The sequence below is a fragment of the Fundulus heteroclitus genome, unplaced genomic scaffold (assembly GCF_011125445.2).
Source record: "Fundulus heteroclitus isolate FHET01 unplaced genomic scaffold, MU-UCD_Fhet_4.1 scaffold_624, whole genome shotgun sequence".
Classification (NCBI taxonomy): Eukaryota; Metazoa; Chordata; class Actinopteri; order Cyprinodontiformes; family Fundulidae; genus Fundulus; species Fundulus heteroclitus.
Window position 1 is genome coordinate 1 of NW_023397060.1, and position 16230 is coordinate 16230.

Sequence of the window (16230 nt, forward strand, 5' to 3'; positions counted from 1 at the left end):
GGCAAGAAGGTTTGCTGTGTCTATCAGCGTAGTGTCTAGAACATGGAGGTTCTGCCAGGAGACAGACCAGTACATCAGGAGACGTGGAGGAGGCTGTAGGAGGACAACAAGCCTGCAGCAGGACCGCTACCTCTGCCTTTGTGCAAGGAGGAACAGGAGGAGCACTGGCAGAGCCCTGCTGGTGCGGTTTGCCCTGGGTTCCTCCTAATGAAAGACAATACTAGACCTCATGTGGCTGGAGTGTGTCAGCAGTTCCTGCAGGATGAAGGCATTGATGCTATGGACTGGTCCACCCATTCTCCAGACCTGAATCCAATCGAGCACATCAGGAACATCATGTCTCTCCATCCACCAACGCTGTGTTGCGCCATAGACTGTCCAGGAGTTACTGGCTGAGTTGGTCCAGGTCTTAGAGGAGATCCCTTAGGAGACCACCTCATCAGGAGAACGCCCAGGTGTTGTAGGGAGGTCCTACAGGCACGTGGAGGCCACACACACTACTGAGCCTCGTTTTGACTTGTATTAAGGACATAACATCAAAGTTGGATCCGCCTGTAGTGTGTTTTTCCACTTTAGTTTTGAGTGTTGCTCCAAATCCAGACCCCAGGGTTAATAAATTTGATTTCCGTTGATGATAATTGTGATTTTATTGTCAGCACATTCAACTGTGTAAATAACAAAGTATTTAATAAGAAGGTTTGGTTGAAGGAGCCAACATAAATAGACTATTTTAACTCCTAAGCTAATATGTTCACATTTGAGGTTAGAAAAATGGTCCAGTGAAGTCAGAATTCCAAATAGAAATATTATGGGTTTCTCATCAACTATTTCCCTCAAAATGCAAGTTATAGATATAGTTTAAAAAAGTTTATTTGCTCTTCTGACAATTTTTCATTAAATCTTTCACAGACATAACTTTACGGCATACTTTTAATGAACATGCAGTTTATCTGGAAAAAAACGCAGAGAAAAACTTTATTAAGGTCAGGGGGAGAGGCTTTTCCTTTCAGTTTTTCCATATTTTACCATGGTTTCTGTTACTTTTACCAAGATTTTTAGTTGCGTGTTTTCACTGTTTGTTACTAATCTCTTATTGCCAAAATGACTCACACCTGTATAAACTGAGCAACTACTCAGCACTAAGGCCTCCGTACATGGGTTGCGCTACCCGTTGCTCCACCAGCACACCAGCACTAGGCTTTTTAAGGAGAATGATATGCAGGAGACGGTGAGAAAACCTCTTCATTAAGAGGGGGAGGAGGACCACTGGCACCAAAAGTAGTCCACCAAGGAGATGACATGCAGCAGCAAATGTGAAGGTTTTTGCAGAGGGAAGCAGTGGAGATCTGGGAGCAGCCAGAGTCTAGGGCTCTGTCCTGTGACAGATGCCCACCACGGCTGGTGCCCAAGCAGGTGCATGAGTGCTGTGTGGCTTTGAAATGGCCTAGGCATTTCCCCCTTTACCCTGGACCTGGACCACAGCCATCTTACAAAATTAGAGGGATTTTAAATCTGCGTATTTCATATTTCTTCAATAAGTTTTAGCTTTTTATTTTTTTTCTCTGTAGGTTTAAGTCTGTTTTCTTACCCTACTCATTAAAAGAAACTTTGTAACCCAATCTAGTCTTCCTTGATTGCCAGTTAGGAGTGCTCCATCTGATTCTTCAGAGCTTTGCACCCTCCGGCTCGCTCATTGTTAGCTCCTAGTGATAATTGGGGTCAATTTGGCCACTAACTAAATTCAAACTGTAAAGTTGTGTTCGATGTCGTTCCCAGATCCAAGTTCTGACTTCAGATATAAACGGACCACAGCATCCGTAGCTACCAGAACTCATTCCTGGTTTACTTCAGTTTTAACCTTTAGGGAGGTCTTGAAACTTTTGCGACTTTCTAACAAAGCAAGGATGAGCGACTGAATGACTTCAGTTCGTTTGATACAAGACCACATCTGCTGCCACTTTACCTGCCCTGTGCTGCAGACATCCACCTGGACAAGGAGACAGTGAAATAAACAATTGAAGTTTGATGGAGTGGTGCTGTGTTCTGTGCTTGATTGGCTATCAAAAACACTGTCTGTGTTGCCTTTAGGGCATTAAGTTTATAGTTTTTACTTAGAATGATTAACATATATATGTGTTTGGGTCATAAATAGTAGTAAAAAAGACTGGGGTTATTTGAGAGGGTTTAATTTTGAAGGTCATCTTGCTGGTGACATCACTTCTTACTGCCTCCGTGTTTGGGGGGATTTCCGATTGCTTAGAGGAAAAAACCGACACCCTGTTCACATTTAAGACTTGTTCACAGCCATTCATGTTCAAACATTGTTCGAGAAACGTCTTTTCAACTGAAGTAGCAGAGAGTAAAAATTCATCTCTGCCTGGACTCCTGTATTTTTTGACTGTGGTTACCTTGGTGTTTAACTGGAGTTGTTATGCCAGAACACTATACTGTCTTTATGACCTCACTGAAAAATATCTCTACCCGCACATCTTCAATGCTTGGTTCAATATCGGACCTCCATAGCTTGTGAAGATTTTTAAACTCACACTGTTTTTTCTCCTTTTTTTCTCCTTGCATGCCTGTTTGTACAGTCCCACTTTTGAGCAGGTGAATGCATGTCTCAGGAGCTGCAGATGCTCTGGTTTCAGATCTTATGCAGGATCTGAATTATAACTGCAGTGAAAGCAGGAGAGCATTCAGGGAAAAATATTTTACTGTTGGCTGAAACTGAACATCTTATACTGTAAAGATCATCTCTTTACTGTACTGTGAATATGAGCTGAACAAACTAGTGCAACATTTATCTTTCCTTTTCGGTCAACTGGAAGTCGTATCCATGCAGTCTGAGAACTGAAACACATCTGTATCAAATGTTAAAATATTTTAAAAACACATTGACGTTTCAAAGCTAACTTTAAGAGAGAAGGCAGCGCCCCCATGTGGTCGTACTGCAACAGCATACTAAGTAAAGGAATAAGATGTGCTTATGGGCGTGTTTAAAAATATCTGCTGCTCCTCTGCTTTACAATCTAAACGCAAGCATCTCAATTAATTTTATATGATCAAAATGAAAATTGTATTTAACTCATTCAAGTCAGAAAGTGAAGCCCATATTCTGTAGATTCATTCCAGAAAGAGTGAACTATTTGATTTATTTCTCTTAATTTTGATGATTATGGCTTACAGCTTCTAAAACCCAAAGCTCATTTTCCTGGAATATTTGAATATCACATAAGATAAAGATAATTATGTTATATCATAGCCACAATATGGCATACCCAGTCGCAGGGAAGAATGACTAACTTTGCAGTTCTCCAGTAGTTACTCAGAACTTAAGCTACAAAAATACACTCCTAAAGAAGCAGGCAGGTTGCTGTTATCCAAGCATATGTTGTGGACTGATACGGCTTAAAAACTATGGATCATTAACTGTAGTCTGTCCGTCTCAATAAACAAAATGTTTTATTTCTATCAGAAATCCTCAATTATTAAGACTTTAACTAATACTTAAATAATTCTATTGTATATAGTATAAAATATAAATAATCAACCTGTTAGCTATCACACTAATATCAATAACTAATTAAGAAAACAAAGAAGACATAAAAAAATATGAAATCTAAGAACTGAAAAGGGAAATGCTGAGGGGAATGGAGAATGAGCATTCAGATTATCATTAGCTGATTAAAGACTGAACTTTAGCAAAAGTATTTATCAATGTCTCTCTTACTGAAGCTGTAAGGTTTCGACGTACCTGTCTTAACTTTAGAAAGAGTTTGGATACAAAAGCGGGATTGTCCTAATACTGGAAAATGACCTATTCATAGGTCAGGCCTAGATGCGGTCCAGCTGAGTCAGACGCAGAGTCAACGTCTCAGTGGTTCATCTTTCTGGATAAAAAAAAAGAATTGTGAGCAATATAGTAAAAAAAAAAAAAAATCTCTTGCTGGGAGATTAAAGAATACTACGGTGAATAAAAATAGTGCAATGATTTTTTTAAACAAATGGATAAAGCTGGGCAAGGTCTGCTATCACATGGAGTAAGAAAAAAGATACAGCTCAGTAACCTAACTAGCAGAAAAATGGTCAGCATTATGTTGACACAGTTAAATGCATTCAAATAAACAGCTCATCATGACAGTGTCGTAGTCATAAACATTACATTTAGGAGGTATCAGGAGCAGTCTGTGGAATAAAAGGTTGTGTAGTGTGTCTTAAAATATCCACACTGACAGGTCACATGATGTTTGAAGTTATTCACATCCTTTCAGCTGCATTGTTTGCTCTTCAGGATAACACTTGACGACAGTTCCGTTTGCACTCATTCAGTCTTTGTTTCTTTTTCTTTTTTTTTTTTAAATCTCTTTGCTGCAGTGCAGCATTAAATCATTTAAACTACCGTTGTGGCTTATCAGTCACTGATATCTGATTGGCTAACGTACAAGGCAAGTGACTTTCAGACCAAACTTTAATTTAGTAGAAAATACATAACTTTGTATTTTTAATGAATTTTGATTTTGACATCCCCCATCCCACTAAATGCTGTGGGTTTTCTCTCTGCCAATTATGATAGGTATTCATGCAAGGGTGTTTTCGGTCAGTTTAGATTTTTTTATGCAGCTTAACACACTGATGCCTTTAAAAGATTCCTACATCATTTCAGAAATAAAGAAGCTTCCATTGCACAGAAATGCACAAAATCACAAAATACAGCCACACATCCGAGCTGTGGGATTGTGCACAATCTGCAAACATTAATGATAAGCATGAGAACATTGGAAAAGTGGTACTATGTTGAGAGCTCATTGGCTCTCTCAATAGTTCATTTACAATTAAAAGACAAGGAAGGCTCTTTTGAAGGTAGCAAAGTGCACATTTTGGACAATTTTAGTGAGGACTGGATTTACAGGAAGCATCAAGATTAAACAAAGGAGGAGACCTCAGGTTCATGGTTTCTAACATCTATGTATCTGCTCACTTTGACAGCATTTTATTGCGTTAACAGACACATCCATCTATAGCACTGGTCTCCAACTCAAATGCTTAAGGACTGATGTCCTGCAACTTTTAGATGTCTCTTGCTCTACATACCTGACTCAAATGGCTAAACCCCCCACTAGCATGGAGTTCAGGGCTGCATCCGAAATATTCTAATTATAGCTCCTGCTGTTCCAAACTCCTGTTCCTTGACCTTTCATGGGGTCAACAGTAAGAGCTCTATTGTAGGGAGGAAAGGAGCTTCAGACTACTGTGAGTCAATTTCAGACAGCCTTTAACTCCGAAGTTATTACACAACCGAAATGCACATGGATGACGTGAGTCAAATCCAGGCCTACAGCCTTCCAAAAAAGAACTACAGAGTGTGCGCTCTCTTCTCTCCGGCCATTTTCATAAATTTCCGTAAGGTAGGCTGTGCTTATGCTTCATGTCTTGCAAAGGATTGTGGGATTCCTTATAGCTCCTTAGTGCTGGTAACTGCTCCCTTTGCTAAAAGAGCTATTATAGGAAGCCTACAGGCTCTCTTGCCTACCTCCTTATTTACTCACTATTGGAGAAGGCTCTAACTGACCCTTGATGATCCTTAATAACGGCATTTCCAAATAATTGTATGATGATTTCTTTATCGTTTGAAATGCAGCACTTTTGACCTTCCGTCCAATCAGCCACGGAAACTATTTTTTTAATTTGTTTTTAAATGTAAGTGATTTAAAGTAGATTTGATTGAATGCTTTGATAAAAAAATTAACTAAGATAAAAAAATTAACAAAAAAATTAACTAAGGGATGAAAGTATCTATCCTAAAGATATGAAATAAATGATGAATATGTCGTATATAATTTCATTAAGTATTAAATGAACATGGTAAAACAATTAGTTACTCATTTTAATTGTAATAACTGAAAATGTATGTAAAGTGTTATACATAAACTATAAATCTATTTACTGTTTTTATTTCACTTTTTATTTGAATCATTGCATTTCTAAATAATTATTTTATTGTTTATTTCTTTGATTGGGAACTTTAGGCCCTCGCAGAGATATGATTTGTAAAAAAATAAAAAATAAATAAACAAAAAGAAAAACTAACTTTTAGGGACTATAAGGCTGCATTTTTAAGTGACAGAATCTGCTACCAGAATTGTAAAACAATTCTGGTAGCAGATTTGTAAAACTCTTATTTTGAAAGCCCCCAAAACATCTGAAAGAAGTTGGCTTTGGTGTTCATGGCACACATGGGGGCAGCAAGCTGTTGTGTATTATCTGATTAGCCACCTTGATGGGATAAATCACCTTCTCATACAGATGATGTCTACTTGTTTAGGAATTGTGAGCTTTCAGCTGGAATAGTGGCGCAATCCTCAACTAAATCAGCAGCAGAGTGGTGGAAACGGACTGAGATCTGGGTTTAGAATTAAAGTAGCGCAAACTAGTAATTATGTTCGCCTCAGCTGCTGCTGATGCATCGGGTGAGTTTCCATTGGGTCCTCCTCCAATGACAGAAACCCAAATTACACATGAATCAAATTTGTCTTGAGAATCAAAAGCAGCTCAAGTAATACAATAAACATCTATTTAGCTTCGCATGAGTCTTTTTCTTAATAATAGTAGATCGTAGATGTCTTTCAGGTAGCCTATGTGATACATTTATCATCAGTTTGTCAATTTGAGGCTCTCTAGAGCCACGATTATTAATCCGTAAAGTTGGAAAGTTAAACTAGACATTGTTTCATTTTATGCTTTAAACATTTGTTTATTCCCCATCTTGGCCACTAGATGGAGCCACGTGACAAATTAGTAATATTTTATGGTGTGCGCTCAATAGTTCTTATCTAGCTAATCTCGAATTTAACAAGAACAAATAGCTCGCATTAATTGATGAGAAGACCTTTTTAAGTTTTTCCTAGTTTTCTCCATGCTCTCTGACCTCCAGCTCGCAGCAGATCAAGTCAGAATAATTAGACTCCCATGATCCGCCCTCTCACTGTTCCTCCTCTTTCCAACTATTCCTGCAAATAACGCGTTCATTCTGATCTCGGTGATGGAGCAATGAGGATGCCGACACTGGACTATACCCTGTAGAACTTTCCCATTTTCGTAGCTCCAGCCTTCCTGTGTGTTTTTGGTTGTCCTACCTGTTTGCAGCCATGCTGCGGGTCGTGGTGGAGTCAGCTAAGGGTCTCCCCAAAAAGAAACTGGGCAGTCCTGACCCAGTTACTTCTGTCATATTCAGAGGTAGGTCTCGTTTCAAGGCGAACAGACTGATACGCAGACCGATATTTTGACTTTGGCAGAAGCAGGGTGGATTATTTATTTATTACCTTTAATAATGATGATTGGTCAATTTGTGTCTGTATTTATATATTTCATGACTGCAAAAAACAAAATGTAAATGTGGTTCACTTAACCTTAACAGGAGACTGTATTATTTCAAACAAAATTGTCAGGGTAGGCTTTTTAATAGGCAAAGGGAGTGGCTCTGCTTCTGGGACACGGATACATGGCTGCAAAAAACAAGACAAGTTTGAAATTGTACAAATATTCGCCTAAAGCTACATAAATGGACTACCTGTAAAGGGGGGTTATATATTTTGGGACGGAAGTTAGAAATTCTAACAATTCTAGTTAAAGTAAAGTTGATAAATAACTGTTTTCCCTTTGGTCAATTGTTTGATATTTACCCTTATATTCGACTCTTGGTGCTTTTTCTCTAAAGCTAACTTTAGACAGTTTACTTTTATTCTCCCCCCCCCTTTCTGAATCACTTATAATTGTGTGTGCTTGCCACTGTCACACCCAAATTTCCTCATTAAAGGAATTATCTTGATATCTCCAATTGTTCCAGGAGGCTGCTCAGTACAGCACACCTCCCAACTACATCAGCTCTGACACACTTTCTATTCCTGAATAAATATTTCTCTTCCAGATGAGAAGAAGAAAACCAAATCGATCGACAGTGAGGTGAACCCTGTCTGGAATGAGGTAATCCACACAAACACTCATTATTCCTCCAACTCAGCACATCATTACTGTGATAACATCAAAATGACCCCCTCTGTAATGCAATACTAGAAACAGTTGAATATCATCCTGAAATTGTCACAGTAATGATAGAAGCAATATTTGTTCATTAATCAGGTGGTGACTCCTCCTGAACCTCTTGTTTATATCTTTTCCTTCAGGTGCTTGAGTTTGATCTAAAAGGTGTTCCGCTGGACTCCGGCTCCCAGCTAGACGTCGTTGTGAAAGACTATGAGACTATTGGGAAAGATAAGTAAGTAAAATACAGCCCGAAGCCTGCCTGCCTGGACTCACTGTTAGTTTTACACAACAGAGGGATTTCAGTAAAGAGTCAGCCTAAAGCCTGCTCTCAGTGAATCACAGCTTCAGCCTGGGGTTGTTTGAAGAGAGCTTCTAGGAAACTTTTTGTTTTCTTTGCGCAAAAGGGATCAGTTTTTCAGACATGCATTAACTTTATTATACACATATTAAAGTTGAGTAATTTCGTAGAAACAGTGACTGTTATGGTGCTGGTTGCCTGCACCCTCTCAGGTCCATCTCACCATGCTGAGGCATGCTGGATCCTGTGGGATGACAGAATCTATTTGAGCAACAATGAATTCCCTCTTAGTCTTCTCTCAGTGTAGGATTTGTGTACAGAACACTGGGAATTCCTACTGCCAAGGCGGAGAAACTCGACCACTATGAGCTACTATAACACAGTCAACTGGATGGTGGCTTCTAATTAAAGCCACATGTGGGACCAATCTGCACCAACAATAAAAGCATGTTTCCACCATAACACTGATTAAAGCGATCATAGTCTTGTCTGGCGTAGAAAGGAACTCGCAGAGGTAGAGAATCTTTTTATAACTCTAAAATATGTAAATGTGTATTCAAATTCTCTGTGGATGTGTTTTTGCTGTGTAAAAGTTTCCCTTGTCTGGACAGTCATAACGAGGGAGGAGCATACCCAGCGCATGAGACCACATTAAACTGAGCAAAGTTTTCCACCATGCTGTCCCTCAGTCAGACACACTCCCAGAAGATTTCCACAGTTCTGGTAGAGGGGAGTTGCTCTCGCTCTGAAATGACTTTCCAGCTGCTGTAATGCGTTATTTCCTGTTATCATGGCAACAGAAGGGGTCTTGATAATCAGTTACATTTTTAAGAGATTTGCGTTGCAAAGTCTTTTAGTGTGGATGTGAGCACATCTTTGTTTTAAAACCGGGGTCTTCTTACAGTGAGTTTAAAAAATAGAAAGGGAATGTCTCTCTTTGGCCTTGGGTATTGCTGTTTAAAAAGGGACAGAACAGCTCTCCTTTTGGTGGGCTAAAGAATGTGACAACTTCATTCACAGTAACTTTACACAAGGACCACTTCTGAACAAGGATATGTTATCTTTTTATGAGCGGTTATGTTCCCAAAAATGATGCTGTAAACGTGAAACACAAATCCTACTTCTCATAAGTTTAAACGCTTTCAGAAGCAGGTTTAAAAAGAAAAGGCAGTGTGTGCTGTATTTGTGTGGACTGGAGATTGTCTAAAATCTTTAGACAGAGGCCTACATCCCCACTGATCAATAGTTGGGATTTCAACGCTGAGGACATTATGCACCTAGACCTAATTTAGACGAGTCAGCGGTACTTCTATAAGCAGTCATATTTCAGACCTATATCTTTTGTCTAGGTTTATATAAAGCAAACTTACAGGGTCTAACATTAGACTTAAAAAAAAAAACCTCTGCATATTGCATATCACTAAAGGAACGTCTTAATCTGCATATTGATTTTAACAAAGATTTAAAGGTGCAATGTGCAAGTTTTCATGCTAAGTGTGATTTATTTTATTTTCCCGTGCGTGTAATAGTCCAACGGGTAAAATGAGTTATCAGTTATTTACAGCAGTTGCTGCTATAGGCTGGATAGTCGGTTAATGAGAGAGTGATTCAGACCGAATCACAAGAGAGTGATGCGCTCTTGTTCACCTGGCTATTTTAAGACGCCGCCACGATCAAATGATTAGTGACAGAACAACTTCAATATTTAGAGCTTTCTTTCCTCAGAAGACATTACGCCTCAAAACAGAATTGGCTTTTCCTGCCAATAGCTTTTTTACGTGGACAAAAGTAACCGGAATTAAGGGCCGATTGGAATAAAAATGCATCATGTAAACAAACCAGTCGGAATATCGTGATCGTATTAAGCTCAATCAGAAGTAATTGTAATCGATATTAGAGGGGTGGTTTATGCCGATTGATAATCTGATCAGCATGCGTGTAAAAGCTTGTCAGGCTCAAGTTACATCCGAATAAGGCAAACTGACCCAAGTGAGCATGTGCGCCCAACGTATACGTGTATATACACACACATTATGACTGGATTAATTGATTCTGTACACATATAAACTGTACAATCATATTGTATTTTTGTTTTTTAGTCCAAATATTTTTCAATCCAATCGTGAAATTCTGTGCATCTAAACGTAGCTATTGTCTATACAATTGTCGGGAACAGTTTTTCTTCTATAGCATCCCAGAAACTCACATCCCATCTGACCTTCACACGGACACACACACACACCCCTCCTCAGACACACATAAGATCACACACACACGCAAACACCCCTGCTGAAACTCAAATAAACTATCAGCCCATTTCATGCACTGTTTCAGCACAAGCTGCACTTTATGTAAATACTACACAGTGCATTCCACAAGTTGGAAAAAGTATTTCATATTTAATTTATTTGTTTCCTGGGGGTATTTTACAGTTTGAGGGTCTTCTCTAAGAATTCTTATTTTGTGTTTTTCTACAAGTATTTTTTTTTTTTATTTGTGTCTGTGCATTCTGAGCTGATGTCTCACCAAAATTTCAGTCTGGTTATAGAGTGACAAAGACTCTTGATTCTTGATAAACATGTGACAGGAGTCAGTTGGAATTGTGGAACCTACAACTTTTCAAATTGGAAAAAAATTATTTTTCCCACCGGACCACAGTTACCCTACAGGAAGACTGTGGATAGTTGTTACCCATGCATAGAAGCTAGCTCCTCCTTCTATGCAAATATAAATCATCCACGCTTGTCATGATCCTTCCCCACAGTCTGGGCATCTAGATGAAACAAAGGCCCTGCAGCGTCTCAGGCAGTTACCATTGTTATGGCTTTGTGAATAGTATTCACAGGTACATGTTACAATGTCCTCAATGCAAAGATTTGAAATTTAGCAGCCTTACAAGGAGAACCAAGCTTGCAAAGTTACCAAGCAAGTGTCTCATTAGCTAGCTCCACCTTGAACATTATGGTCTGGAAACAAGTGCAATATGGTCACAATGGAAGAGTTAAGCGCTTCATACAGACCAAGGTCCTAAAGACCCAGAATTCTAGTATTGGTTTTTTGATCAAACATGCTAATGTTGGGGTAGAGGCTCATTAACCTGACATGTGGCTTGGTTTAGAAGGACAAACATATACTGAAGAGAAACCCATGAGTATGTACAGCCTCATGATGTCCGAGACTAATATTCTCAGACATGACTAAAAACACACTAAACAGGATTAAGGATGTTCCAATTGGGTTTCTCACTAACACATTTCCAAATTGCATGGGAAATTTGCCTGATGACTATATATATGCTTGCTGGCAGTGTCTGCCTCTCTTTGACTTGGCGAAAAGTATGTGAAGACTTAGATTAAACAGTCTCAGTTGCCCCTCACCCTGCCTTCTTGGCGATGTAACAAAGGTTGATTTGGAAACAAATATAGGCCACACATTTGTGGTTGTAAACATTGGGGGGTGGGGGACAATACTTACCTGGAAGATAAAGATTTTAAATAAATTTATTTTGGTAATATGATTTTTAAAAATTTTTTTTATTGCCTTATGGTGAGAATGCCTGTGTAAAAGAAGAAAAATTCAAATTGATTTGCTTTCACAGTGGCATGGGGATATGGGCTTTGGCACATTGAAGCCCGAGAGATGTGGGGATGCCAGCACCAGATAGTGCTGTCCCTTGATGGACTAGGGTGCTGCACTGGGGTGGCGGTGGGTTTGGCAATGATGGGGGTGCTGCAGCACTGAGCCACGGTTGAACAGTGAATCGTTATGGCCTCTTGTCCGGCCCGTTGCCTCCCTTGCCTTGTGTGGATAGATTCAGGGCTGTGTTCTGGATGAAATGGGCCCTGCTCTGGCTCCTGGTGGGGATGCCAGTCTGGCATCCCTTGCCTGGTGGATAGGCCGGAGGCCTTGTTGTCGAGGGCATGGTAGTTGGGGGGTGTGAGGATATAGGTAGGTCAGAATAGGGTCTGGGTTTTGGAGGGTAGTTAAGGGATTGGGGTTATGTCCAGGTGGACAGTTAGATGCCAGGTGCACCTGCTGGGGCCTGTTGGTGCACCTGCTGGGGCCCGTTGGTGCCTAGGGTTCTGGATGGTTGGACAGATTTCTGAATTCTATGCTGCTGCTGGTGGAATTGCTTCACTTGGTTAGCGCAGATTTTCTCAGAATCTACAGCAAAACTGCCCTGGCACATGTAGTCAACCATCCTCTCCAAATGAATTGCCTGAAATGCCAAGACAGTACACATAGGGAAAAAAGGTTATGTTCAGGAAGATGCCAAAAAGATTTATAAAATCTATTTTATTCCTAAGAAAATCAATGAAGTCATTAATGTTGAGAGCTGAGGAATGGATGGCTCTGTAGTGCAATGACTCTAACTTTGAGTACTGCAATAAAAAGAAACTTCCCTGAATTGTTGTGATTGTGTGTTTGCTATTCTAATTTGGCTATGTCAAAGGAACTCTGCTTTTCTGAGAAAAGGGGACCAGTCTAGCAGTCGTACCAATATATTTCTATGCTCCATGTGTGAGTTGGCCTTCTTGACAGAACTCTGTGGCGGCAGTAGTTTGCTTTTGTTTTGTGGATCTGTGAAGTTCCTCTTTACTGATGTTGGAGCATCCCAAGACTGTTTAATTTGTGCTGTTGTGGCTTTCCTCACCGAGGTGTAGGGCTGGGCTAAAAATTGAAATTTACAATTTTATAAGTTTAACTGTTTGCAATTGGGCATCTAATATCCATGTGTAGCTCTTATATTCCTGACAATATGATTGGAACTAAAAGACTTTAGGCAATAAATGAGTGTTAGTCGATAGGAAGTTGTTCTGTTCTCAATTAAAAGCAGGCTAATGACACCAGAAGGCTTATTTAGTGTTTCTCTTTTTTTATACAAAAGGATTCCAATAGCAGGTTTTGTATATTTATGACCAGAAGTATAAGTGACATTGCTTTGTGTTTGTTAAATACAAAGAAGTCAACTTGTTGACAAAGACTGAACAATTTACTTTCAGCAATAAAGCCATTAAAAGGATTATATCCTGCTCATATTCTCTCTGACTCACTGCAGCTCGACAAAAGACTTGATGCCTAATTTTGCCACTGGATATTTTCAAAGGAAGTTCATAGTCCCGCATGTTCTCCTTAAGTAATGAGTAACTGAACACAACTTATCCACTGGTAGCTTCGGCATCCTTGATCTTTTACTACAAAATCCCTCTGAGAAATAAAACTGGTGGATTCATGGAATTGATTAGCCTGCCCTCCATGACCTTGTTTAGCAGTTCCGAAGCAAATATGGTGACATAATCGTTCAAAGAATGTTATAGAAAATGGAGAAAATATGACCCAAAACAAACATAAATAAACCTATGCAGCTCCTGGACAGATTACAATAAAATTTCCTGAATTCCTAGAGACTCCAAGTACACAACAAAATGTGTTTAAGGTCTAAAAATTAGGATTTTGCATGATATGTCCCATTTTAATTGTGCTGTTTCTAGGTGTGCAGGGAAAATATTGCCCACACAATTACACATCAACCACCAGTCTGTGCCATTGATACAAGACCAGATGGATGCATGTGCTCATGTTTCTACCAAAACCTACTATCTTGCCACTGAACTCATGACTTGTCAGACATGGAAACATTGTGTGTGTGTGTGTGTGTGTGTGTGTGTGTGTGTGTGTGTGTGTGTGTGTGTGTGTGTGTGTGTGTGTGTGTGTGTGTGTGTGTGTGTGAGAGATTTATTGATAGTGTCCTACATATTTTGTTGGTTGTAACGAGTTGTTGGCAGTCTATTATCTCAAACCAGTCTACCCGTTCTCCTCTCACAACAATTGTCGCCTACTTGGCATTGAGTTTTTCAAATGTTTTTGCACAAAAAAAACCCTTCAAATCAGCTCTTTCTGAAATACTCAGACACGACTATTGACACCAACAACAATGCCTTGTACTGAGTCACGGAAATCCTCTTTCTTCTCCATTCTGATGCTCTGTTTATACTTCAACAAGTCTTGTATGCCACTGCCAGATGTGTAAACCACACTGAGGTGCTGCCATGTGACTGGATGATTCACTGTTAATGTTGAGCAAATAATCAGGTATACCTAATGGAGTCCTGTTACTATATCCTACATTCATACATTTTCTTTCCACATATTCAATCATAAAACATTCTTTTTGTAATTTTGTCTATTGCTTTAGATAAAATTAACATAAAAGTGAATAATTGCTTTAATAGATTATTATTCTCAAGGAAACCAGAGAAGGTATTTAATGGTGTTGTCATGTGGGAGTCTGCAGTTCTCATTTTTTGGTCCGGCTGATTTTGACTAGGGAGTAAGACTCTTTTTTTCTCTGAACATTCCTCCCATTAGGAGTGCTGCCAAAGTTTAAATGTGCTCAGTCTGATAAAATGAGATACGGTATGATTTATACATACGTCTTCATTGTTTATACAGTAGAGTACATTCCACCCACAAGGTGGAACTGGTTCAGACGTTTTTTGTTTTTTCAAGGTTTGCCTTTAGCTCTTTTGGTCAATTTGTATTGTCTTTGACATATTCTTGCTTTGTACAAAGCAAAAACATTTATTAAACCGTAAACTAAAACTACAAAGCTATGCTTATTTTTACTGTGTGACAGACTGGATACCACAGTTCATTACAAGGAACGAATTGTAAGATGTCATCACTAGAAAGTGGCTTGCAGTGCCTTTCTAAAGGATTCATTGGCATTTATTCACATTAACACTTTTAATTCACTACCTTTTTGTATGTAAGAGCAAGCACACTGCATATCTAAGTTTATTTATAAAAAAGTGTTCAATTCAGTCAAGTTGAAATGAAGTGTGTCTGAACAACTAAATGTTAGCCTTACCAGAGATTCTCATTTGGATTTAGGGCTGAAAATCAGGCAAATGTGAATAGGTTTTGATCCAACCCATATCATTCTTTCACTGGCTGCATGTTTAAGCCCTTTTTGTCCTGGAAGTAGAACCTCCAGCCTGTGTCTCAAAATCCTTTGCAGCTTTAACAGGTTTTTCTTATCAGATGGCTCTGTAGTTGGTTCCATCCATCTTAGCATAAACTCTGACCAGATTTTCTGTCCTAGCTGAAGAAACATCCCAAAGGCATGTTGCTGAGTGATGTGAAGCATCAGTTTTCATGAAGTACGGTAACATTTCCTGATAGATGGGTGTGTTGACTGTGAACATCAGAAGATCCACCCCAATCATCACCGACTGTGGAAACTGTGGACTTCAAGCAACAAGGATTCTGTGCTTCTCCACTTTTCCTCCAGACTGTCACTATGATTTCAGAATAAAACGCAAACTTTTATCTGAAAGAAAAATGTTGGACCACTGAACAACAGCAGTTATTTTTCTCCTTGGACCAGATAAGCCGCCACTGACGTGGTCATTGATTCAGAGGTTGTTGACACTGTAGCCCATGAGCAGGACTTGTCTTTGCGTAGTGTCTATTGATGCGCTGTGACTCTAGCCTCAGTCCAATCCTTGTCAAGCTCCTCCAAATTCTTCAATGGATTTTGCTTGACGTTCCTCAAGACGGATTATCCCTGTTGCTGGTTTCCAAACACACTTTCCTTCCACTCAACTTTCTATCAGTGTGCTTGAATACAGTTCTCTGAACAACCAACTTCTTTAGAAAGAAACTTTTGTGGCTTACCCTCCTTCTGGAGAACAGCAATGACTGGTTTCCCCATGATATGAGTGAGATGGTGTGAGAGAGAATATTACATCACTGAAAAATACACTATTTAATACAAGATGTATTTGGTGGATGCTAAGGCTAACCGTAGGGTTTATCTGTATGGAAGTGTATCTGTAAGCACCTGGATCCACACACCTGTGTAGTAGTGCGCCAGCAGTAGCACTGCT

General features: G+C 39.4%; 1 protein-coding gene across 5 annotated transcripts in view; it reads left to right on the plus strand.

Annotated features, from left to right (window-relative positions):
* Positions 1-6324: 6324 nt before the first annotated feature.
* LOC105935614 (myoferlin) overlaps positions 6325-16230 on the plus strand; it is a 47138-nt gene continuing 37232 nt past the window's right edge. For 4 of the 5 annotated variants that reach the window (XM_012876123.3, XM_012876127.3, XM_021323368.2 and 1 more), the window contains exons 1-4: positions 6325-6467; positions 7144-7233; positions 7925-7980; positions 8181-8272. In XM_012876123.3, the coding sequence (XP_012731577.3) occupies positions 6437-6467; positions 7144-7233; positions 7925-7980; positions 8181-8272 (269 nt within the window). In that variant the 5' untranslated portion in view covers positions 6325-6436. The remainder of the gene's footprint in view (positions 6468-7143; positions 7234-7924; positions 7981-8180; positions 8273-16230) is intronic. The other variant, XM_021323369.2, reaches the window with a different exon arrangement.